The 26,541-nt window shown below is 47.3% G+C and overlaps 1 protein-coding gene across 1 annotated transcript; it reads left to right on the top strand.

Moving 5' to 3' along the window:
- Positions 1-278: 278 nt before the first annotated feature.
- Positions 279-26,278, top strand: LOC144889160 (transmembrane and coiled-coil domains protein 2-like; the record flags this gene model as incomplete). The annotated part of the gene is given in 2 exon segments (XM_078769113.1): positions 279-414; positions 25,323-26,278. Coding segments are annotated over 2 exon segments (442 nt in total), but the record flags the coding sequence as incomplete, so codon positions are not given.
- Between the last annotated feature and the right edge of the window lie 263 nt (positions 26,279-26,541).

Genomic DNA, 26,541 nt, shown 5'->3' with positions numbered 1-26,541 from the left:
CAAGTTAAGAAAAATTTGAGTAGTCATTGACATTCCCACTGTAAAATGTGACACAAAACAGCAGTACAGTAGATTACAGTAGATTTGTGTTTAAACCAAGTACTGAGCTTAAACCAATTTTGAGTTTGACTGTCTGCAAAAAAGAATTCGAAGCAGGCTGTTTTGGGTTGGTCGGTTTTGTAGTTCCGACTTCCTGAGAAATCTACCAACTTCCTGGTATTGGTGAAAGATGTCACCATTTTCATTCTTGAATCCACCATGACTCACTGCTTTCACAGGTATGAATGGCTGGAGGAGCAGCTGGGTGATTTGTCAGAGCTTCACCAGAACGAGGTGGCCAACCTTACACAGGAGCTGGCAAGCATGGAGGAGAAGGTGGCATATCATTCTTACGAGTTCGCCAGAGACATTCAGGTTACTTTGATGCATCTCCACAATTTCGGCCTCGGTTGTCAATGTAACACGTTATGTTGAGCTTCCTTTAAATTACTAAAAAAAGGGGTTTCACATCTCTCATCTACATGTATAGCCTCAACCGTCACAAGTTGATACTATGTAATTGCAATTTAATTGAATCTTGTGTGATGGTTCAGCATCGACTTTGATAGCGCAGCCACATTCCTTGAAAGCTTGGCTTGCTCAATCCAGATGGGTGTGAAAATGATGTTGTGCTTATCCCATATAGACTCGAGATTATAAAATAAGAGTTTGTAATTTGAAGGTATAAACCGTCGAGAACAGTTGGGGCATTTTATAATTTTTTTGAAAAATCTGTGAAAAATTTGCTTACCAATAGCTTTCTTCACCAATGTGTTCATGTAGGTGTCTACAAACACCTCTCAATTTATTCCTTCCCAAATCCTTGGGGAAAAGTCAAAATTCAAAATGGCGTCCAAAATGGAAAAATTGTGGATAAAGTCATAGTTTGGCCAGAAATTTAATACTTAATATGGGGAAGAAACCACAAAAATATTGTTCTAGGACAATTGTGAACTGTTGCTAAGCATATTTGTATTATTATCTTGCTTTATATCCAAGATGGTGGCCAAAATGATGTCCAAAATGGCCACTAAAATGTGAAAATTGTGGATAAAGTCATAGCTTTATATAGAAATAGAAATATATCTCAATTGAAACCTCGGTTAGTCAGTTCTCTAGTTCACCCTACTCATCCTAATCCCCAGCATATCCCACACTCCTCTCGTCATCTGGCTGGTTGATGTTCTGGCAAGAGTTACCATGACAGTTGCCGCAAGCAGAAATACACTTGACTCCTTGCTTTTTACAGCAGCACCTGAGTGTGCTACATTCCCCCTCACAGTTGCAGCAGACAAACTTCAGAAGATAGTCCGGTGCGATAGGGTCTGTTGTAGGGACCGGCGCATAACCTTGGTCACCGAGTTTCCATCCGTAGTCCAGGACATCCAATGATGGAGTTTGCAGCAGCAGCCAATCTCTAGTCTGGAGATAAGCCCGGAGAGAGTGCTGTGCTGCATCTTCTGTTGTCGGGGGCAGTTTCTCAGGTTTGATGCTCCCAGCAGCGGCCCGCTTGCTGAAGATGTCAAATCTCAAGTCCCCCAAGTCTTTGGATGGGTTCCCGCGGAACATGAGCTTGAATAGTTCACAGCCGGCTTTGATGATGTCATCTTTCTTGGCTCGGATGTCCAGAAACACGTCCATGGCCCTCTCTGCTTTGTCAGTCTTGCAGAGCTTGGTTAGCAAAGTTGATTTGCTAAACCCAGAAATCGCGGACACTGTATCGCAGCCGGAGAAGCTGTGCAAGAAGATCAGATACTTCCGGTATCTCTCTGGGAGGGCCTCCCGGACCTTTCCGACATCGTAAGATGTGTCTATGGCTGTTGTGAGGAAGATCGGGTGGTCTGCAGCATGATGAATCGGCAAAACCATGATGTCGGTGTCCTCAGCCCTCACCTCAACAGGGGACTCTCTTGCCTCATCTAGAGCTGCCCGGACGATAGAGGTGTCTGCATCATCGGGGCATTCCTGTACACTGATTCCATTTCTACCGAATGTCTCAGCAAGTAGCCGAATGAGCTGGGTCTTGTTGCTCTTGTTGTCGAGGAACTTTTCTCTTGGAACGAGGCTTTTGATGTCTGGGCGAATCAGAATGTCGCAGCATGCGTTCTTTGTTCGTCTCAGGTGATCATGGTCCTTGGTGGAGCTGCCGTATCCGTCAAAGACCACAGTGATCCTGAGGCAATGGCTCCCCATGGACTTCACAAACTGGAGGTAGCTCTCAGCGATGTCCTTCCAGGTGAGCTTAGCCTCCCATCTGACGTTGTGCAGGATCCACCCACCATCAAAATCAGTGATATCCAATGATAAAAAAATCAGAGATCCAAAGGGGTCATTCATTTATTCGATAGTCAATACCTTAGAGTTTTCAACTGGGTGCTCGAACAGGGTCCTGCACCGAAGATGATACAGTGCCTCTTCTGCTACCAAATCTACAATCCCAGACAGGCGACCGGCGACCTCATTTCCCCAGGCATCTCCTCGGCTCACTGCTGTCTCCATGAAGCTCCTTTTCAGTCGGTTCATGTAGCGATTGTCAGGTGCACGATACAACTTCCGGGCTCTGTCTGGAAGATAGGTATGTTTTAAAATAGTCACATCTCTAGGATTAGGTTCATGATTAGATGATTCGACTTCGAGTAGTACAGTAAGGAGCAAGAAAAATTAAAAAGAAATATGAATTCTCAAGACATTCATTTTAACTTCTGCATGACCCTGCTTGTGACAGGCTGACAGGCAACTTACCAGGGTATCTCGCCAATGCTCCAACGTTTATGCCTTCGTTACAGAGTATACAAACATCACGGTAGACAAGGTGTACTGATGGGGTTTTGGACTTGGAGCTGCCGGCACTTGAAGTACTTGACCCAGAGAATACCCGTCGTCTTTTCATCCTGCCTGACCTTCGGTCCTCCTCGTCTTGTCCTAGGGAATGGATTGTGTAGAAAGGTAGTTTTGGTTAGTTTTTCTTCATTTGCAACATCACAACTTATAACAGATTGGGATCGAAATCTCTGCAAGTGGCTACTTCTTCTGAATGATAATCTAAAAACTTACGATTAGCAGTTGCAGTTGCAGTGGATATACTTTTCACACGATTGTATAACTCGGTTCTGCAATCCAAATGATATCTCAACTTGGGGTCATCTCCGTTTTTCCAGTCCTCATTTAGTCTCCTGATCAGCGCCGCATCGTCCACGCACTCAGAATATGATAACATCTGTGAGTGGCCTTTTTGGGTGACTTTTGACAGCTTCTGCATCTCAGTCCCAGGATCATCACAGATGAAACACCTCAAGCCATGGCCAGGTGCAGCTATTACATCCCCTTCCATACTGAATCAATTGAGAGGTCTCAGTAGACACCTATTATTGAAGCAAGATAATAATTATTACATTTCTGGCCAAGCTATGACTTTATCCACAATTTTCACATTTTAGCGGCCATTTTGGACATTATTTTGGCCACCATCTTGGATATAAAGCAAGATAATAATACAAATATGCTTAGCAAGAGTTCACAATTGTCCTAGAACAATATTTTTGTGGTTTCTTCCCCATATTAAGTATTAAATTTCTGGCCAAACTATGACTTTATCCACAATTTTTCCATTTTGGACGCCATTTTGCATTTTGACTTTTCCTCAAGGATTTGGGAAGGAATAAATTGAGAGGTGTTTGTAGACACCTACATGAACACATTGGTGAAGAAAGCTATTGGTAAGCAATTTTTTTCACAGATTTTTCAAAAAAATTATAAAATGCCCTAACTAGAATGGGTTTTTTTTTTTTCTGCATCAGCCAGCTTTTCATTAACAAAACTATTGATTGTTTTCATTGGACTATGGCTAACAGATAAAAACGGAATGCTCAGATTAGACATAGTACTGATTGCTTGTGCTGATTATAATGTTTGATGGGCTTTCAACGGGCTGGCAACCTTGGCAGAAGGGAATTGGGGAGGAAAGGGATTGAATGGCTTTGGCTTTTGAATGGCTTACTTAAACTTAAATGGCAACTTAAATTTGCAAGTTAATTTTTTATTTTTTATTTTTTAAAGGCATGCGACCATTTAGCCAGAATACATTTCCTCATTCCTTAAATTTGCAATCATTCGTACTTGCTTCCCTCTGTCTAATCACTATCAGAGTGACAATAGGAAAATATGTCTCCATCACAAACCCATGACATGGACAGGCCGTGTCATTTTTGAGTACAACCTGAAAGCGTTGTAGAGGCAGAACACTTTTTGTATTTGCAAAACAACGGTTATTTTCTTTTTGTGCTTTCTCTTGATGTGGACATAGACATGATCAGGACAAAACAGAAGTCATCCTACTGGCTGCCAGCTATAGTGCAGAATCAGAGCGACACAGGCAGCTGTCCCAACGGTGATGAGAAAGTCAGCTTGTGTAAAAATGTTTGAAGACATTTAATCTTCTTTACACTCGTGTTTGCAGCGAACACCTTAAATCAGCCATTCATATTAACTTGAGTAATCAGATTGGATTTAAACGACGATGCTAGTGATGAACATGTATTTATGTATATATATAATATATATATATACTAGCAGAAGTACCCGGCATTGCCGGGCGGGGGGAAGGGAGGGGAGGAGGAAGTGGGGGGGGGGTGGAGGGGAGGAGAGGGGGGGGGGGGTGAGGGAGGAGAGGGTGGGGAGGGGAGAATGGTGGGGGGGGGGAGGGGAGAAGAGGGGGGGGGGAGGGGAGAAGAGGGGGGGGGGGGGAGGTGGAGAAGAGGGGGTGAGGGGAGAAGAGGGGGGAGGGGGAGGAGGAGAGGGGAGAAGAGGGGGGTGATGGGGAGGGGGGGGAATGGAGGGGGGAGGTGGGGGAGAGGGGAGTGGAGGGGGAGGGGGAGGGGAGGGGAACAGGGGGGGAGGGGGAGGGGAATGGGGGGGAGGGGAGGGGAGGAGAGGGTGGGGAGGGGAGAAGAGGGGTGGGGAGGGAGAGATGGGGGAGGGGAGAATAGGGGGGAGGGGAGAAGAGGGGGGAGGGGGAGGGAGGAGAGGGGGGGGAGGAGGGGTGAGGGGGAGGGGGAAGGGGTGGGGGAGGGGAGGGGTAAAGGGGTGGGGGAGGGGAGGGGGAAGGCAGAGGGAGGGGGAGGGGGAGTCAAGTCGGAAGTCATTGTCATCAATTGAATGTCACATTTATTTTTTATTCCCTGTCAAATGGCATTGGTCCCGCATTCCGAACCCGGAAGTCGAAGTCATTGTCGTCAAAGTTGAAAAATTAACGTTACGAAATACGCTGATGACGTCATAATTTTAAAACCCGAAGGTTTTTTAAACATTTAAGGTGTGCTGTAGTTTCTCTGGGACGTACTGATTCCGAATATGAAGTTGGAAAATTAACGTTCCGAAATACGCTGATGACATCATAATTTTAAAACGCGAAGTTTTTTTAAATTTTAAGGTGTGCTGTAGTTGCTCTGAGACGTACTGATTCCGAATATGCCTTTGGTTTTGCTCTGCGATGAGTAGTTCTCGAGTTATAAGAGAACAAACAAACAAACATACTTTACTGCTTTATATATATACTAGCGGGGTCACCCGTGGAATCCACGGGCATGGATGTGTGTGACATTTCGACATATTGAGTTATATGCTGCACATTCATTTTTACAAAATGGTTACTGGCAAGTCATCAGATTCCAGAAATGGTGTGAATTTAGTTATTTCACATAATATGTGACCCCTCACTCCTCTCCACCTGACACTCTCCTGTCTCCACCTGACACTCTCCTGTCTCCACCTGACACTCTCCTCTCTCCACCTAGCACTCCTCTCCTCTCCAAACCCTCACATCCCTCTCCTTTCAATCCCTCACCTCTCCAATCCCTCACACTCCTCTCCTCTCCAATCCTTCACACGCCTCTCCAATCGCGCCTCACACTCCTCTCCAATCGCGCCTCACACTCCTCTCCAATCGCGCCTCACACTCCTCTCCAATCGCGCCTCACACTCCTCTCCAATCGTGCCTCACACTCCTCTCCAATCGTGCCTCACACTCCCCTCCAATCACTCCTCTCCAATCGTGCCTCACACTCCTCTCCAATCACGCCTCACACTCCTCTCCCATTCGTGCCTCACACTCCTCTCCAATCACGCCTCACACTCCTCTCCAATCGCGCCTCACTCGCCTCTCCCATCGGCTTTCCCGTCTCGTTTCTCTCCTTTTTCTCCCGTCTCGTTCTTTTTCTTGCTCCAAATCGGCCCGTCGGAATCGGAAAGTTACTGGCAAGTCATCAGATCCAGAAATGTGTGAATTTAGTTATTTCACATAATATGTGACCCCTCACTAACCTCTCCACCTGACACTCTCCTGTCTCCACCTGACACTCTCCTGTCTCCACCTGACACTCTCCTCCTCCTCCACCTAGCACTCCTCTCCTCTCCAAACCCTCACATCCCTCTCCTTTCCAATCCCTCACCTCTCCAATCCCTCACACTCCTCTCCTCTCCAATCCTTCACACGCCTCTCCAATCGCGCCTCACACTCCTCTCCAATCGCGCCTCACACTCCTCTCCAATCGCGCCTCACACTCCTCTCCAATCGCGCCTCACACTCCTCTCCAATCGAGCCTCACACTCCTCTCCAATCGTGCCTCACACTCCCCTCCAATCACTCCTCTCAATCGTGCCTCACACTCCTCTCCAATCACGCCTCACACTCCTCTCCAATCGTGCCTCACACTCCTCTCCAATCGCGCCTCACACTCCTCTCCAATCGCGCCTCACTCGCCTCTCCAATCGGCTTCCCCGTCTCGTTTCTCTCCTTTTTCTCCCGTCTCGTTCTTTTTCTTGCTCCAAATCGGCCCGTCGGAATATATTGTGTTCATGACACCATTTCTGGTGTTGGGCTAGCGCTAGGGTGCCGGCTTAGGATCCTGGGTTCGATCTCGGTCGATCGCCGAATTAATGCCAGGGGGTGACTCAGCCTGTCATCCTTCCGAGGTCGGCTAATTGAGTACCAGTTCACTGGTAATTCCCTGTTTGTCGTTGAAGGCGGCAAAAAGGGTTGGCGTCAGGAAGGGGCAGCCGGCCGTAAACATTGCTTCAAAATAGGGGGGACAAAAAACAACAACTACCACGGTCCCCGAAAGGCCAACCCCGCTTTGCGGGAAAAATGGCCTCTAAACGGTGGTTTTTACACCATTTCTGGATCTGATGACTTGCCAGTAACCATTTTGTAAAAATGAATGTGCAGCATCTAACTCAATATGTCGAAATGTCACACACATCCATGCCCGTGGGATTCCCACGGGTGACCCCGCAAGTTTGCATTGACGTTCGTCGATGGACTTGTTCGCCCGTTCTCATTCGTTTTCTTGCTGCATCCTGTTCAAGTCTGCGTTCTTCATCGATTCGTCTCATTCATTTGGAAATAGAAGTTTCCACGCAGCGCATGAATTGTCACGATCCTCAAGAGGAATTTGTCTCGTAATCATCAAATGATAAATGGCAAGTAAATTATATTGTGGAAATTAAAGGATTTCAAATAAACCTATTTAAAGTGTATTCGCACATAACTAATTTTAAAAACGAAGAAATATCTCTCGGTAATTTCCTGAAACATATTTTACTTCCGGCTAATAATGTTGAATTAAATAAAAACGAAGAATATATGTCGGCATCATTGTTGACGTTTTTTGTGACGACTGTCATCAAACGAAAAAGTAATATATCTTAACGGAAAAGCAAAAGCGAATTTTAATACGTATCGACACGTTGCCGTCGGTGTCATGTTAGGCGGTGTATGATACACCATGACGCGATTTTAAAAAATATATCTGCATTTTCCCGCGTGTGTGGAATGTTCTCAATTATTGCTGACACCGACTCTAAAACCATCGATAAAAATGAAATCTATGGTGAGTTAGATTGGAGATAAAGGCGTGAGAGAGACTCAATGGCCTTGAAGTTACAGGCATTTGAGAATTCATTTCGTTCTATAAACGGCAACTTTCATCGGATTTTCTTCTCGTTTTTTTCAACCGAGTCTAAAACTATGTTAGCGACTGTGAAAAATGAAATGATATATCGAATTTAAAATAGATATCGACACATTGCCGTCGGTGTCATGTTGGGCGTGTATGATACACCATGACGCGATTTTAAAAAATATATCTCTGCATTTTCCCGCGTGTGTGGAATGTTTGTGGAAAATTAAAGATTTCAAATAAACCTATTTAAAGTGTATGCGCACATAACTAATAAAAAAAACGAAGAAATATCTCTCGGTAATTTCCTGAAACATATTTTACTTCCGGCTAATATGTTGAATGAAATAAAAACGAAGAAATATATGTCGGCATCATTGTTGACGTTTTTGTGACGACTATCATCAAACGAAATAGTAATATATCATAACGGAAAAGCAAAAGCGAATTTTTAATATATATCGACACATTGCCGGCGGTGTCATGTTGGGCGGTGTATGATACACCATGACGCGATTTTAAAAAATATATCTGCATTTTCCCGCGTGTGTGGATTGTTCTCAATTATTGCTGACACCGAGTCTAAAAGTAAAACCATCGATAAAAAATGAAATCATATGGGTGAGTTAGATTGGAGATAAAGGCGTGAGAGAGACTCAATGGCCTTGAAGTTACAGGCCTTTGAGAATTCAATTGAGAATTTGAGAATTCTATAAACGGCAACTTTCATCGGATTTTCTTCCCGTTTTTTTTCAACCGAGTCTAAAACTATGTTAGCGACTGTGAAAAATGAAATGATTTATCGAATTTGATTTGAAATAAAACTGGGGAGAGCAAGACACCACGGGCCTACAAAACAGGACTCAAAGCTATGCGAGTTAATAAAATGGTGGATATTTGTTTATAGCCACTCCCAGAATGGGTGGAGCTATGGGTGGAGCTACTCTGCAAACCGAGTAAGCCACACCCCGGACAGACACCCAACAGATAGACAGACAGACAGACAGACAGAATCATCTACGGCTATTATAATATAGATATATATATATATATATATATATATATATATATATATATATATATATAATATATATATATAGTATATATATATACATACACACACACACACACACACACACACACACACACACACACACACAACAACAGGCATTTTAAGACCATTTTCCCTGCTAGAGCGGGGGTTAGCCTTGCGGTCCCCATGAAAATCTTCTCCATTTTGCCCTATTTTCTCTGCACTCTCTCCTTGTTAACACCTTGCCCGCATTTCTTCTCCACCCACTTTTAGCCAAGTCTTTCTCGTCTTCCCCGTCCTCTACTTCCTTTCTGCATTCATTTCGATCAATCTCCTAAACCAGTCACTTTCATCCTTCCTCAACACATGACCAAACCATCTCAACCTGTTCCTCTTCACAGCATCAATCACAGGCTCTATTCCCATCATCTTTTGCAATTCATCATTTGTCTTCCTCTCTCTCAACGATGCTCCACACATCCACAGCCTTCGTTGCTGCTCTACGTTCATTACCCATGTCTCGCTCCCATAAATCATAACACTTCTCACACATGCAGCATACACCTTTCCTTTCAGCTTCAACGACACTCCCCTCCTCGTCAGCACGCCACTCAGTTCCCGAAACTTTCTTCCACGCACATCTCACTCCAGCAACTGTTGCCGAGTCTGATCCACCTTCTCCATTCAACATGTCTCCGAGGTAGCAAAATGTATCCACACCTTCCAGCTTCACGCCGTCTCCAAGATCCAACTCAACATTTCCTCCATCTGCAGCTCCCTCTGTGCACACCTCACACTTGAATGTAGCTGCCACACTGGTTAATGACCCTCTCAGACTACTACATTTTGATGAACCCACTCTGCGCACATTGTACATTGAATGGAGTTCTCTCCAACACCCTTCCTACACACAGCACATGGCCACTTCCCAGTTCGTTCCACCTCACCACATGCTTTACCACTAGCCATCACTTTCGTTTTTCCAATATTCACCTTCAGATCTTTTGTCTCCATACATTCCTTCTACTTGTTCATCTTCTCCTTCAGTCCATCCATACTTTCCGCAATCAACAGCAGATCATCTGCATACAACAACTCCCACGGTAAACCCTCCTTTACATTCCGAGCCAGCACCTCCATCACAGCTACAAATAGTAGTGGACTTAGTACCGACCCCTAATGCACTCCCACCCTTCACCTCAAACTCACCACTGTTCCCGTCCTTCGTCCTTACCAGCTGTGCGCGCTCTCTTGTACATTGCCATCACTACTCTGATCAACCACTCCTCCACTCCTAACTTCCTCAATGCCCATGTCACTACTTCACGTGGAACTGCTATCGAATGCTTTCTCCAATCAACAAACACAAGAAACAACTTCTTCCTCTTCTCCATGTACTTCTCCTGCAACTGCCTCACAATAAAAAGCGCATCTGTTGTTTCTCTTCCTGGCATAAAGCCAAACCTGCATTTTGTCGATATTCACTTTCTTCCTTATCCTCCTCTCCAAAACCCTTTCCAATACCTTCATTCCATGCTCCAATAACTTTATCGCTCGATACGAGCCACAGTCCAGAGGGTCACCTTTCCCCTTGTATAGAGGGACGAGGGTACTCAGTTCCCAAGCCACTGGAATGCGGCCTTCTTTCACCACCAGATTACAGGTCTCTGTCATTCTCTTCACACCCCAACTTCCTGCTGCCTTCAACATAATCTCCCACAACTCCCGTAGGCCCTCCCGCTTTTCTACTCTTCATTGCTTTTATCGCTTCCTCAACTTCCTTCTAAGTTATCTTCTCTGCCGGTCCTAAAACTGGGTTACTCTCGATGTTGCCATCCCATTCATTCTCTGCATTCAACAGCATTTTCCATATATCTCTTCCATCTTCCTTTAACATCCATCTGGGTCCACAACGATTTGTCCTACTTCATCCTTCAAGCAACTCACCCCCATCACATCACACCTCTCTTTCGCTATCTGCTTTGCAATCCTGAATACTGCTCTCTGACCCTCTTCCCAATCCAAGCGTTCTCCGAACATTTTCCTACATGCCTCCTGCGCCTTTGCTACCTCTTTTTTTGCAGCCTTCTTGGCTGCCTTATAACTTTCATGCTCTGCCTCTTCTGCCCCCATACCCTTCGCTTTCTGCCACTCCTTGAGCTTCTTCCTCTTCTCGTCAATCCTCTTTCCAACTTCATCATCCCACCACCATGTTTCCGAATGCCTCGGTGGTCCTTTTGTCCATCCACATACCTCACCAACGGCTCCCAATAGGACTATCTTTTATTGAGTTCAACCACTTTCAAGCTCAACCACATCATCCTCTACCATACTCAGCCTATCTTACCATCCGGCCTCTTTCAACCTCCACACCTTCATTCTCGTTGGTAACTTCACCCGCCGAGCTCTCTTCACACCTTTAACACTTATGTCGCAGACAACCAAGTGGTGCTGTGAAACAGGCTCCTCCCCGGGATCACCTTTGTATCCATAGAACACTGAACTATATATATATATATATATATATATATATATATATATATATATATATATATATATATAATTGTATACATAGTTGTATACATAGTCAAGGCTCATGGAAGAGCTATAACACTAAATGGATAAGGACACAACAGAGCAAAAGGGACAGGAGAGATAGAGAGAGAAAAAGAGAAAGAGAAAGAACAAGAACACCAACAGCAGTGTTGAGGGACAAAATAGACTGAGACTCGGAATAATGAGGGTTCGCGGAGAGGGTAAGGGGTGGACAAGATGTATACAGGAGCAAACTCTCAGGAGGGGAAACTGGAAATTTGGAAGGAGACAGGTATGGGTTGAGGGGTGAGGCTTGGTGGGGGGGGGGGGGGGGAGGGGGGGGTTAACGGGAGTGGAAAAAATATTATGCTTTTGCATGGTGGATGTGAAAGTTCCATGACTTCCTGAAAACAGTTTGACATCCCACATGAGGTTTTGGTGATGGTGAAGAACTGGTACTTTACATTAGTGGGTGTTGTGAGGAACAGTCAAGGTGATAATCCCAAACATCTTCACATTTTGCTCATAAGTTTGGTACTCAAATATGAAGGTGAATAGACCAGGTCACTGGGGCGATCCGACATTACTATTGTTTGTCCCTGAAAGAACTGCATACCATTAATGCCAGCATTGTTTAAATCCATTCTAAACATTTGTGTGCATCCCAAAAATTAAGTATTTTCTGCAAACCTTTGTGCAGTTTTTATGGCCTCAAACCTTTTTAATGTAATTTGTACCTATCAGACATAAGACAAAGTCTGGCATGTTAATATAGGGGCCATTTGTTTATTACTTACAAGCTGGATCACCCGATGAAGATTGGGTTGTTTGGTCTTTCGTAAACCCTCAAGAAGATTGATGTTTAAAGCTGTAGCAAAATTAACTTGGGAGTGCACCATGGCAATGATGGGCCAAAAGGCCTAATTTTCTTGTTTGAGGTAGTACACCATCGTGCAATGACTACTTGCCCACAGTGTTGTACCATGCTGACTGTGGACCCCTTTGTATATTAATTTCCATTCTCAATATGGAATATAAATACTTAAATGCAATTAATTTGATTCCCGACAAAGAATGAACGCATGGGAAGGGCCGAGACCAAAGCCTAGCTCTGCCCCACTGCCTGCTGAAGGGGGCATCCAACGTATGACGCTCGATCGCCCAGAGCACCGTTATTTCATGTTTTAATATCAATAAATGCATTTAGTCCAGGACCTGACCAACATATGTATGCAAATAATTTAGGAGAGGATAACTCAACTGTTATAGGCTAATATCACCCCCAGGAACAACCTGGGATGTGTGCCAAAATCTCTATCCGGGGCGAAAAGCCCGAAAATGACCACGCCCTTTTAAAAATGACCACGCCCTTTTTCATAGGAAGTGCTATTTCCGACATAGCTCTATCTTCTATACCGTTGGAGCTACAGATTTTCTGAGGTGCTTAAAATGTTCAGAATGGCCATGTTTAGGAGGTCATATATTTCCAAATGGGTTTTCTATGAGAAAATGACTAAAAAGCGTTAGGTCAACTTATTACCATACAACTACCTACATACTGGAATTGCCATATCATAGTAAAGAAAGCGAGCATTTGATTAATATAAAGAAATTGTATTTTCAATCATACTATTATCAATGGAATGTTAACTTAAAATGATGGGAAAAAAAACAAAAAAAACATTACTTTAGTAGGCAGCAGTACCGAGAGAGCTTAATGTTTCAAAGATCAGCAGGGAATTTGCCCAACAGCCAACAATACAACTTTGAACACCACAATAGTACTGTTTATGTGTCACATAAACCAGGGTCGGGAACAGGAACATGAAGAGTAACACAACAGAGTCCAGTTATGAGGATGATGAGCAGTGTTCATTCAGTGATAGGGTTTTTACAACAATCACCTCCTTTGCATTTGCAGTACTTGTAACACTTGAAATCAGCTACCCTGCATGGATACCCATTCTTACGAGCACACTTGCTACACCTACAGGGATCTGGCAGGCCTTCGGGTTTTGAGATCACAATCTCAGGGACTAATAAACTGCCCCTTCTTACAAAACCATAAGACTCGGCATTCATAATCAAGGTGGCGTCTCTAAATGGGGCTTGGACCCACAGTTGCTGTTGGTAATAGCCTCTTTGGATATGTTTTCTTGCATTAGTTGACGTGCAAGTGGTTCTCTCAAAGTCCATCTTGAGGGCATTGCTATCAAATGCAGCGACACACAGGTCGTCAAATATCTCCAGGTCTGTTGATGGTTTGAGACACTTGACCTTGACAAATATCTCCAGGTTGATGGTTTGAGACAGTAGTGGAGCTCGTTGTGTTTGGATTGGGCTCTCTTGCCATGGCGATGGGACCTGTTGTCAAGGGTGAGGGGTCATATACTACAGTGGTGGACTCTGTTGCTGAGGTAGAGGATTCTGCTGCTGTAGTAGAGACTGTTGTTGGATCAACAACTGTTGCTGGGGCTATCAGGCCTAGTGTAATAGAATTGGAGAGGGTCTCTGATACCTTGTAGTTGGTGGGGATCTCCCCAAGCTCCTTCACTGCGCCCATCCTGATGAGCCGTTGGCAACTGACTTTAGACCTAAGGTTTACTGTGGTCCGGCTTTGAGTGGCAAGGGGCCTTGTAGAGATCTCACTTCGCTGATGGTTTCTCCAGATTAATTGGACAATTTTGGAAGAGAACAAGGATGGTATCGTATCGTGTGTGAACCCTGTTCCTGCCAGGGTGCTTTCAGTGCGGTCAAAGTTGTCCAATGTCCCATTTAGTGGGCTTGTTGCTTCCAGGAGAGCGGGAAGAGGTACTCTGTTGTCACCTATTGTAGTGATGATCCGTTCAGCGAGGTCCACATCAATCCTCTTGACTGTGTTGTAGCTGACACACATTCCGTGATGGTTAAGAGCGGTCACCAGCTCTTTTGATCGTGTCAGACTGTGCACTCCTTGAGCCACCATGACATGGAAAGGTGTTGGTTTATTGCCATCACTCAGGATGTAGTGGAGAATTTGAAAGACTACAGCAGTCTTCAGCTGAGAGGTTGCTTTCCCCTTGAACATATAGGAGCAAAACTTCTCCCATTTTGGTGGTGGGTTCTTAATGAACATGTCCATGGACAGTTGGAGGTCTTCGGGCTCACAGAAGCTCATCTGCAGTCCAAACCTGTATTCTTTCAGCTCCTGTGCAAGCTCAGTTGCAACCTGTTGGACAGATGAAATTCTCAGGGACTCTACCAAGGCCTCTGGAGAACTGTTGGTACAAAGTACCATCTGGGATATTCGTTTGTTATCTGGGTATGTAAAGCAGACGGCGTCTCCATACAGCTCGATTATTAGCTGCTTTACAGTTCTGTTTAACACTTTTACTGCTGAACCTTCATTTAGCCTGTCTCTGATGGAAGTCAGACTGTGTGCTGACCTACTAAAATCAAGCCCAAGGGCTACAAATCTAGCCTTGAGGGACTCATCCCCGGCTGTTACCGAATCCTCCATTTCGAGGTTTCTCAGTACTTCCTCAATTTTAACGTGATATTTATTGAAATAGCCTTTACAACAATGGTCGTGATATCGGATATCATCAGCTGGCTCACACATTGCCGCTGTTTCAGTGTACACATGGTCCTTGAACAACATGGCCACATTTAGTAGTTTTTGGGCCATCGGCTTTTCACAGATTCTGCACAATGTGTGTATTTTCTTCTGTTTAACTGTCTTGCGATCTGCACCACAAATGATACAGACATTTGTAGGTACACTGGACTTAAATCTCTTGCTGCGTCGCTCAGATGTATCATTAATAGGCCCCTGCTGAGATGGTTCTAATGGTTGGGTTATGCTGTGAGTCTTAGCCATATCCCTTTGAAAACTTCTGTAGCAAGATGAGGTGTGGTATTTTATGATACCCTGCTCTTGCACTGTCAGTCGAAGAACCCTAGCAGCTCGAGTGTCATTACTCTCTGTTTGTTTGGCAAGCGAAACAATAGGGTATACCCTCTGCCGATTTCACCACTAGAGAGGTACTCGGATCGCTTCTTTTTCTGGCATAGGATGCACTCCTCGAGATTGATCGGCTTAGGTGTAGCACAAGGAGCAGTGAGACTGAGAGGTACCTCGTCCTGAAAATAAAAGAAACATGTTTCAAATTCTCGATCAGCATGGGCTATCACTATCACCAATACAAGTATACAACTATTTCAGATTGCTAGGCAAAGCAAGACTAAAGTTTGCTCTACCATCAAATTTTTTCCACCTCAAACAAAAGACCCCCTTTTGGCCTCTAATCCACGGTAGTGGTGGAACCACAACTGTATTGTACTGGGTGAGCTGTAATATGCACAAACTGCAAAATGCGTCTCCTTTAACTGCATCCTCCGTTTACCGTGGCGCCTTTCTACTTTTCTAACCACTAGAAGCCACAGATATAAGAGGTTGGTAATATATTAAAGCCTGTCTTACCATTTCGCTTTACTTCAGTGAGATATTATCTCTGTGACACTGGATGGATAAGTCGTTCTCTCACTTTCTCACTCTCTCCGGATCTTGTAGCACTGGTGCTATGAATAAATCGAAAGCAACCTTGTTAGTTTATAATTCAATGATTATATTAACCAGCAATCCTTACCCGTCAACATTGGTTGAGTAAATACTCTGCTTCCCCTCTGTTGTTCATATATTGAAAAATGAGGCCTGTGAAGGCTTCCATACTTCAAGCCTATTTTCTGGTTTCAGTCAGTGGTATGGCACTTTATTGTGTTATTGAAGGAGCTGGGGCTCCCACGTCGATCGGAAGAATGGACGCGACAAAAAGCTGGAATTCATCCGAGTTGCTTTAATCAAACCAAACACTCAGGCACTCTGAAAAGCCCGTTTATCGGGCAGCAATATATATACATATTATCCCGGAGCGTTTGCCCAGGAAAGGCGAGAGGGGGCGTGGCCCAGCGTCCTGGCTGCGGCCTGGCAAGTTGAGGGCGAGCCTGCCCGGGCGTCCTGGACAAGCCCGGCATGGTGATCGCTCCGCGTCCTTGATAGGTGCAAGGCGATTGTGAAAACCCAGCGGTAGCCGCTACACACGTCCCCCCAGAATCGACTTGCACCGGCAGGGTCAATTTGAGGGGGGTCCTGATGACCCGGCCGAAGCGACCCCTGGCGGGTCGTGGGAGGGGGTCCGGTGTGGTGGTGGGCGGTCGAGTGGGGGGCACCGTGGACGGGGGGCGGCCTCGCCGCGGCGGAAGGGCCACCCGTGGTGGGTGGTCGACGTCCACGTGCGCCGGCTTGAGGCGGTCCACCGCAATCCGGTCCGACCTGCCGCCGATGTCGATGACGAACGACTTGTCGTCCCGTCGCAGCACCCGGAAGGGCCCGTCGTACGGCGGCCGGAGTGGCCCCCGATGTGCGTCATGACGCACAAAAACATACTCCGCTGTGCGAAGTGCTGGGGGGCGTAGGACTGGGGGTCACTGTGGTGGGATGTTGGCACGGGGGCAAACCGTCGGGCGGCCTCCTGGTGGTCCGAGCGCTGGTGAGCTGCGGACCAGGGACTGGTAGCGTCGGGCACGAATTCGCCCGGGACGCGTAGCGCCTGGCCATAGACCAGCTCGGCGGTGGATGCCTGGAGGTCCTCCTTGGGGGCCGTGCGGAGGCCCAAAAGGACCCACGGCAGCCGGTCGGCCCAACCGCCGTCTTGAAGGCCGGCCATGAGCGCGGCCTTCATGGAGCGGTGGAATCGCTCGCACAACCCGTTTGCTTGGGGGTGGTAGGCCATAGTACGGTGGAGCTTGACCCCCAGGTTGCGGGCGACCGCGCCCCACAGCTCGGAGGTGAACTGTGGTCCGCGGTCTGACGAGATGTCCGCCGGTGCGCCGAAGCGGGCGACCCAGGTGGCGATGAAAGCCTGCGCCACGTCGGCGGTGGTGGTGGAGACGAGGGGAACGGCCTCCGGCCACCTGGTGGTCCTGTCCACCATGGTGAGCAGGTGTGTGAACCCCCGTGACGGGGGGAGGGGGCCCACCAGATCCACGTTGACATGGTCGAAACGTCGTTCGGGCACGGTGAAAGGTGCCAGCGGGGCCTGGGTGTGTCGGTGGACCTTGTCCCGTTGGCAGGCCGTGCAGGTGCTGGTCCAATCGCGGACGTCCCGACGAAGGCCGTGCCAGACGAATCGCGCCGACACCAGCTTCTGGGAAGCTTTCCGGCCCGGGTGGGAAAGGCCGTGGAGGGAGGCGAAGATGCGGCGTTGCCAGGTGACGGGCACGATGGGGCGAGGCTGGCCTTGGGAGACGTCGCAGAGCAGGACAGTGTCCGCGAAGGGGATGTCGGCCAGGCGGAGGCCCGTGTCCGCCGCCCGGAGGGCTTGCACCGTGGTGTCGGTGGTTTGGTCCGCCGCCATAAGCGCAAAGTCCACGCCCAGGTGGACCGCGTTCGCGCTGGCCCGGGAAAGACAGTCGGCCACGGCGTTGTTTTTGCCGGCGACGTGCCGGATGTCCGTGGTAAACTCCGACACGGCGGAGAGGTGGCGCTGTTGGTGGGCCGACCACGGCTCCGTGACCTTGGCCATGGCGTAAACCAACGGCTTGTGGTCGACGAACGCCGTGAAAGGTCGGCCCTCCAGGAGGTGGCGGAAATGGCGGACGGCCAGGTGTAGACCGAGGAGCTCCCGGTCAAACGTGCTGTATTTGAGCTCGTTCGGCCGGAGCTGCCGGCTGAAAAAAGCGAGTGGCTGCCAAACCCCGTTCACCCATTGCTCATGTACGGCGCCCACCGCGTAGTCGGAGGCATCCGTGGTGAGGGCGATGGGAGCGTTGAGCACCGGGTGAGCGAGCAGTGTTGCGTCGGCGAGGGCCCGCTTTGAGCTTTGGAAGGCCGCATCCATTGCTGCGGAGCAGGCGATGTCGTGCTTGGCTGGCTTGCCCCGGAGGGCTTCGTAGAGGGGCCGCATGAGTTGAGCAGCGTGGGGCACGAAGCGGTGTTAAAAATTCACCATTCCCAGGAATTCCTGCAGGGCCTTTATGGTGCGGGGACGCGGGAACGTGGTGATGGCCTCGACCTTGGTTGGCAGCGGCACGGCCCCGTTCTTGGTGATGTGGTGGCCCAAAAAATCAACGGCCGTCGTGCTGAAGTGGCATTTGGCCGGGTTGACGATGAGGCCGTGCTCGCTGAGGCGCCCGAACAGTGTTCGGAGGTGGAGGAGGTGCTCGGCCCGGGACATGCTGGCGACGAGGATGTCGTCCAGGTAAACGAAAAGGAACGGCAGGTCACGCAGCACGCCGTCCATCAAGCGCTGGAACGCCTGAGCCGCGTTCTTGAGACCAAACGGCATCCGCAAGAATTCGAATAAGCCGAACGGCGTGATGACTGCCGTTTTAGGGACGTCGGCCGCCCTGACAGGTACCTGGTGATATCCCCGTATGAGATCAATTTTCGAAAAAATGACCCGTCCCGCCAGACGGGCGGAGAAGTCTTGGATATGCGGGATCGGGTACCTGTCGGGGGTGGTAGCGTCATTGAGACGGCGGTAGTCGCCACACGGGCGCCATCCACCCCCCGGCTTTGGCACGATGTGCAGTGGCGAGGCCCACGCACTATCGGAGCGCCGCACGATGCCGAGGTGCTCCAACGCGTCGAATTCGGCCTTCGCCATGGCGAGCTTGGCTGGGTCGAGGCGGCGGGCCCTGGCGTAGACCGGCGGGCCCGTGGTTGGTATGTGGTGCTCGATCCCATGCCGTACTGCGACGGCCGAAAACGTCGGCCGCGTGAGGGCCGGGAACTCCTTGAGCAGGCGAGCAAACTCGTTCGCCGCCGGGACGGCGCATGCCAGCTCGGTCGGCGCGGAGCTGCTCAATGTGCATACCAGGGAGCTGAAGGTTTCGGCGTTGATTAAACGACGCCGTTGGATGTCCACCAGCAGTCCGTGTGCGCAGAGGAAGTCGGCGCCTAGCAGAGCCATGGGCACGTTTGCGGTTACAAACGTCCAAGCAAAGCATTGGCCGCCGAAGCAGAGGGTGATGTTGCGCGGGCCGAAGGTGCGGATGGTCGATCCGTTGGCCGCAACCAAGGAGGGGCCGCAAACCGCGGACTGCCTGTCCTGGTCAGAGGCGGGTATGACACTCAGTTGGGCGCCGGTGTCGCACAGGAAGCGCCGTCCGGACGCTTTATCCGTGATGAACAGTAAGTTGCCCGTGTGGCCGGCGCTCATGGCTGGTAATGAACGCCGGCCCGGCCGTTTCCCGGCCTGCCGAAGGTGCACGGGGGTCGGCATGTCCGGGCCTTCTGTCCGAACCTGGCATGATAGTAACACCTCGCTTGGTCAGGTGGAGGCCCCTGTCGTCGTGCTGGAGGTGGTCGGCTCGGTGTAGCGGCCGCCAATTGCGTCGGCAGTTCGGTCGTCGACCGTGCCGGGTGCTCGGGCGCCATGGGTGTTGCGTCGGACGGCGGTGGGTCCCATGTCGCCGCTGCGATGCGCTGACCTGCGGCGGAGATCTTGTCGGCTTCTCTGGCAAGGGCCCGGGGATCTGTGATCGTCGTGCTTGCCAGGGCGAGGCGTATCGGGTTAGGCAGCTGACGGAGGAACAGCTCCCGGAACAGGAATGCCGGAGAGTGCTCGCCGAGCAGTGAAAGCATGTAGTCCATTCGCTCGGAAGGGTGCGTGTCGCCGAGCTCGGGCAGGTCGAGCAGGCACCGTGCGCGTTCCGCCGATGGGAGGGCGAAAGCGTCGAGGAGAAGCTTCTTAATCGCGCCGTATTTGTCAGCGGCTGGCGGGCTCTCGAGGAGGCTCAGGGCGCGGGCCGCGGTGGCCGAACCGAGCGCTGCTACCACATGGTGGAAGCGGGTGTCGTCGGCCGTGATGCCTCGCAGGGCGAACAGGGAATCCGCCTGTGCGAACCAAACCGCCGCGTGAGCCTCCCAGAAGGTAGGCAGTTTAAGGGCGACTGCCGTGTCCATGTCGGTAGGTCACCAATGAAGGAGCTGGGGCTCCCACGTCGATCGGAAGAATGGACGCGACAAAAAGCTGGAATTCATCCGAGTTGCTTTAATCAAACCAAACACTCAGGCACTCTGAAAAGCCCGTTTATCGGGCAGCAATATATATACATATTATCCCGGAGCGTTTGCCCAGGAAAGGCAAGAGGGGGCGTGGCCCAGCGTCCCGACCGAGGCCTGGCAAGTTGAGCGCGGGCCTGCCCGGGCGTCCTGGACGAGCCCGGCATGGTGATCGCTCCGCGTCCTTGATAGGTGCAAGGCGATTGTGAAAACCCAGCGGTAGCCGCTACATTATATTCCATTTAATTTGAAGTTATTCACAATATATGATTCACAATTATTAGTGTACTATAATTAGAACATGTCAATTTTAAACATCCAATTGTAGAACTATAATCAAACTTCTTAACTAGGCCTAGCCAGGCCCTACACACGCAGGGAAAGTCTATAGGGCTAGCATAGGCCCAGGCTCGCCTAGCCCATACTAATACTTAGCCATGGGGCCTAGCTCCTCTAGGCCTAGGTTATTCAAGCTGGGCCTAGCTAGTTGCAATAGTAATTAATAATACTACTACACTCTACTAGACGTACAGTAGTGCTAAGTAGAGCTTACTTGGCCTAGTCTAGCCAGGCCTAGGCCCTATAGCGAGGCAGAGTAACCCGTATAGTAGTAGGCTGGGCAGTGTAGCACACCACCACTCATAATACTAGGCCTCTAGGCGTCAGTAGACAGAGAAACTAGAAACACATAGGTTTCTCATCTGCTTATAAAATTCCATGTGAAATTAGATTCATTTTTATTGATCACCTCTAAAACTACTAATTAGGCATCACAAATCTAAAGAGTTTGCTCATTAAAATTGAAATAAGATGTGAAAACTTACCATTTTACATGACTCACACTGACAAACCTCCCTGTGGTATAATTATAGACTGAAACTGTCAGCCAATCAGGGAGCTCAAAATCATAAAATGTATGGAGGCTCATAGTGGCCTTTGTATATCATGAATATGCTTAATATTAGTATGAAATCGTGTTAGAAATGGCTGTATTTTCGGGTTTTTTAGTCATTTTCTCGTAGAAAACCCATTTGGAAATATATGACCTCCTAAACATGGCTATTCTGAACATTTTAAGCACCTCAGAAAATCTGTAGCTCCAACGGTATAGAAGATAGAGCTATGTCGGAAATAGCACTTCCTATGAAAAAGGGCGTGGTCATTTTTAAAAGGGCGTGGTCATTTTCGGGCTTTTCGCCCCGGATAGAGATTTTGGCACACATCCCAGGTTGTTCCTGGGGGTGATATTAGCCTATAACAGTTGAGTTATCCTCTCCTAAATTATTTGCATACATATGTTTGTCAGGTCCTAGACTAATTGATATATGTGGTGAAATTCTTGGCCTTCCAACCCTTTTCTACCATTTGGCCCTAGCCCGTCCCTTTCCTTTCTCCTATTTCCTTTGGATACTATTAGCCCCCGTTGGACTTTGTCAGAAAAGGGGACTTATGGATTTGGTCTCGTCCATCCGTCCGTCTGTCTGTGCACCCGCAACCATATCTCGGAGATGTATGGACCGATTTTGTTCAAACTTGGCACAAGCACAGTACATGACTGCATATACGTGCACTTCACTTTATTTTGCGATTGATCAAAGATTGCTGACTGGTAGACTGGTGGCCCTTTTATTTGTAAAACACCCGATATTAACCACGTCCTCAACCATTTCTCAGACATGCAATTACCGATCTTGTCCAAATTTGGCACACAGATAATGAATGATGGGTTACATATGCATGTCATTTTGTTTCGAGATCAGATCCAAGATGGTCGACTGGTGACCATTTTGTTACTTAAGCGTGTTCCCATCCATTTCTCAGACATGCATGGGCCGATTTTCTTCAAACTTTGCAAAAGATTAAAAAAAAAACCCCACCTTTTAGAGGCCATTTTTCCCTGCAAAGCGGGGGTTGGCCTTTTTCGGGCACCGTGGTTGTTGTTGTTTTTGTTGGTCCCATTTTTGAAGCAATGTTTTACGGCCAGATGCTCTTCCTGCCGCCAACCCTTTTTGTCACCTTTTACGACAAACCGGGAATTACCAGTGAACTGGTACTCAATTAGCCGACCTCGGAAGGATGACAGGCTGAGTCGACCCCCCTGGTGTTAATTCAGCGATCGACCGGGATTCGAACCCAGGATCCTAGGATCCTAAGCCGGCACCCTAGCCGCTAGCCCAACACCAGGCTAAGATAATACAAAAGATAATACAAGAGTATACATATGGAGAAGATTTTATTTTGTCATCCGACCAAAGATGGCTGACTGACAGCCTTCAACTCCATACAGCAATATTACTAAAACCACGGAGGGGGCTATGACATTTTATGTCTTGTTCTTCTAGTTTCCCTTCTTTCTCCACTTGTCCCACAATCCCCAAAACTATCCATCTCGATTCTCAATCCCACCTCCCTTTTTTCAGTTTTGACATTTAATAAGATGCTGCAAAATCGTCTGTTCATATTATTTCAAAACATCAGTTAAATAAGGAGCACTTTTATTTGGGGGAAAAATAGGGGTAGTGAAATATCCAGAAAACGTAGCGAGGTGCTGGGTCACAAACAACAGAGGGCGCAAGTGTATTGTGGTTGAAATTGGAATGGCGAGAAAACGATGGGTTTTTGACACATGGACAGGTATGATTGGGAGACACTGCTAATGTGAGGAATGACATAATGCTGATCATAAAGGTTTGTAATAGGTTAATGAGAGTAATTGGTTCATAAGGTTAGTGAGAGACGAAAGGAATCGCAGGTAGGTTTGAAAAGGACGAAAGGGTGGCATTTAACAGACACAGGGATACAGTTCTGTTTCAGGGACTGGAGAAGAGAATGATAACAATGGAAACATTAAGTATATAAGGGGTAAGGGAAGGGCTAAGAGGAATGTGGGGTCTTTGAGCAATATCACAGGAGGATTGGTGGACGATAAGGGTGAGATGGCACTGTCATTATTTAAATAAATAAAAAATTTGGTTTCTATATTTACATGCAAATGGTCAGGGGAGCTTCCAGTAGTGGAGAGTATTTATCTTGGGGGTGAGCAAGGGCTTTAAGAAGAGATTGATGTAGGAGGAGATGATATGAAAAAGCAGCTAGAAAAATTAAGGGATGACCGCTCCAGGGCCAGATAATATTATGCATCCTAGAGTATTGCAGGAGGTGGCATATCACATCAGCGTGGTGTTAGTGGATATCTTTAACAGCTCGTTGGAGTCAGAAGAGGTACTAAATGTGTTCGACACTTACGTAGTCTTAAGTATTACTTAAGAATGGATCCAGAGAGGAATTGGGGACCTATAGACCTGTTAGCTTGACTTCAGTTGTGGGGAAGGTGGAGACATTAATTAAGGAACGGATAAGGAAACATTTGAATAATGTCAATCTAAAGGAAGTCAGAATGGATTTACCAAAGGGAGATCATGTTTAACAAATCTATTCGAGTTATATGGAGTCATTTCTGATTAGGTGGATGAGGGAAGTGCAGTGGATGTTGTGTATCTTGACTTTCAGAAGGCATTTGAAAAGGCACCACATGGGTAGTTGTTCGACAAGGAGAGGGCTTGTGGAGTGGCTGGTCAGGTAGCTAAATGGATTGGAAACTGACTTTGTAATAGGAAGTAAAGAGTGGCTGTGAGTGGAAGGATGTCTCGCTGGGAGGATGTAGGTAATGGGGGTACCTCAGGAATCACTACTTGGACCATTATTATTCATAATTTACATCAACAATTTGGATAGTGGGGTGAAGAGTATGCTTTCCAAATTTGCAGATGACACAAAGCCTGGAGGTAAGTGAATAACAGAGAGGGGGTAATCAGATTCAGAAGAGATACTTTAAGAGATTGGGCAAATGATTGGCAGAGACAGTTTAACATTTAAACAAATATGAAGTGCTTGGGATGGGTGAGAAGAATGGAAGTAGTGTTTACATGATGCAAGGGACAATCTTGGAGTGTGTCCCACAGGAGAAGGTCTGGTCTGGGGGTGTAATCGATTTGGGGTAGGGGTTGTGGGGTGGGGGAGGGAGGTAATAAGCAGACAGGAGGTCCTCTAACTCTCAATGACAGAAGTGGAAGGAAAAAAAACATGAAACTTGGAGGGAGGTGGGCTTGGGGAGAATTAATGGGGATACAAAGTATCATGGTTGTGGATAGGGGATGTCCTGAGATGGTGGTGAACAGCTGTCTTGAAACCCTGTAGGGAAGAATGAGATTGAACCTTTCCTCTCGAGAGAAAAATGAAATCCGGGCATGACGGCTAAATCAAGTCTGACTGTGCAATACTCGAATGACTTTCACAGTGAAGGAGTAGGCCCAAGTTTTTTGGTCCATTGCTGGGAGATACAAGTAATATCTATAAGCCTGGCCTCACTTGTTTTCATGAATGCAAAGTGGGAGACGGAGCCTCAGTCCACAGAGGAGAGCCTTACTCCATTAGATTACATAACTGGCCTTTTATTTTACTTGTAATGATTTGCTGCATTGTGTAACAACTGTACTCTAGAGGGACCATTTAGCCATCTTTATCTGCATTGACTTCTGAGTGTCAAATATTCTACATTCAGTTTCTTTGGTTGCATTAACATTCAGAGCCCACATTTTAAAATTGCTATTTAAAATGCTGTTTGGTATTGTTTTGCAACTACTTTTTATAAAGATGAATAAACTCATATTTTAAATAATCCTGAATATTCCTGATGTTGAGGTTTTGCTAACAGGAAGCGCTAGAAGCATGCCAAACTCGTCTCTCCAAGCTTGAGCTGCAGCAGCAACAGCAGCAAGTCGGCCAGCTGGAGGGGCTGGAGAGCGCCGATGCTCGGGTACTCCTCGGAAAGCTCATCAACGTGTTCTTGGCACTCACCGCAGTGCTCCTGGTGTGTGTATCCACAGTAGCACGCTTTCTCGCACCTCTTCTCGGCACGCGTGACCGCATCTTGGGCACGGTGGGCATGATAGCACTGCTTGCACTTTTGTGGCATCACTGGCAAGGTGGTGCAAGAGAAAGATTTGGAGATGATGGATGAAGTGAGAAAAGCAGCTTTGATGAACTTTTCCAGCTGATTTTTGAGGGTTCTGCAGTTGCAGCAGCAAGGAGGGGATTTTTCCTTCCCACCAAATTGTGATGTCAGCACGTGTCTGGGATTTTTTTCCTAGTCTTCTAGGATGGAGTCTGAACTTTTGTTCTCAAGAGAAATGAAGTCTGAAGTCCAAGTTTTATTTTATTTTGTACATTACTTGCAAACTTGGAATTTTTTTTTGTCTTTGTGACTTGTCAATATTTGCACAAAAGAAGGTGATCTTGCACTTTATTCAACAAATTGCTTGGACAGTTGAACTTATATTGAGCACTTCTTTCACAATATGTTGAACATCCCCTTAACTCCAAAACTCCTCATCCAATCGCTACTTGTATAAATAATCCAAACAATTGAAAAGCAGAGTAATATATAATTGTATGAAGGACTGTTTTGTCTCATTTTAACTTAATGTTTGTGGTCAACAGACTGCTTTCTGGAAGGTGCAGTGTTATTATTTAACTGGGTTTTTAAAGTGAGAACCCGGGTGGATTGTTCGTGGCATTGAGTTGGCAGAAATAAATCTGCAGCTAACGGTTGTTTCTCATCGACAGACTTTCTGCATTTGAAGGATGTCGAAAATAAAATTGCAGATTACATTTTCTGTTATACCCAAGTCGGGTATGGATCCAAAAAATGAAAAGTATGGTGGCTGGAGAAATAAATGTAGGTTGGGGTGTTGCTTGGGTGAGGTGGGGGAGAGGGGGGGGAATAAACACATTATAATGCTTCCAAATGATTATGACCAAAATACCATTTGCAGATGATCACAATCACATGCCATATCACATTTATTTGTTGAAAAGGATTTACACATCTATGCAGATAAAGACTAATTGTGTGATAAAGCACCACCTCATCT

Source organism: Myxine glutinosa, unplaced genomic scaffold (genome assembly GCF_964187855.1).
Source record: "Myxine glutinosa unplaced genomic scaffold, kmMyxGlut1.1 SCAFFOLD_1219, whole genome shotgun sequence".
NCBI classification, from domain to species: Eukaryota; Metazoa; Chordata; class Myxini; order Myxiniformes; family Myxinidae; genus Myxine; species Myxine glutinosa.
The sequence above is the reverse complement of the archived record's forward strand: the minus strand, read 5'-3'. Positions and strand labels throughout refer to the sequence as shown.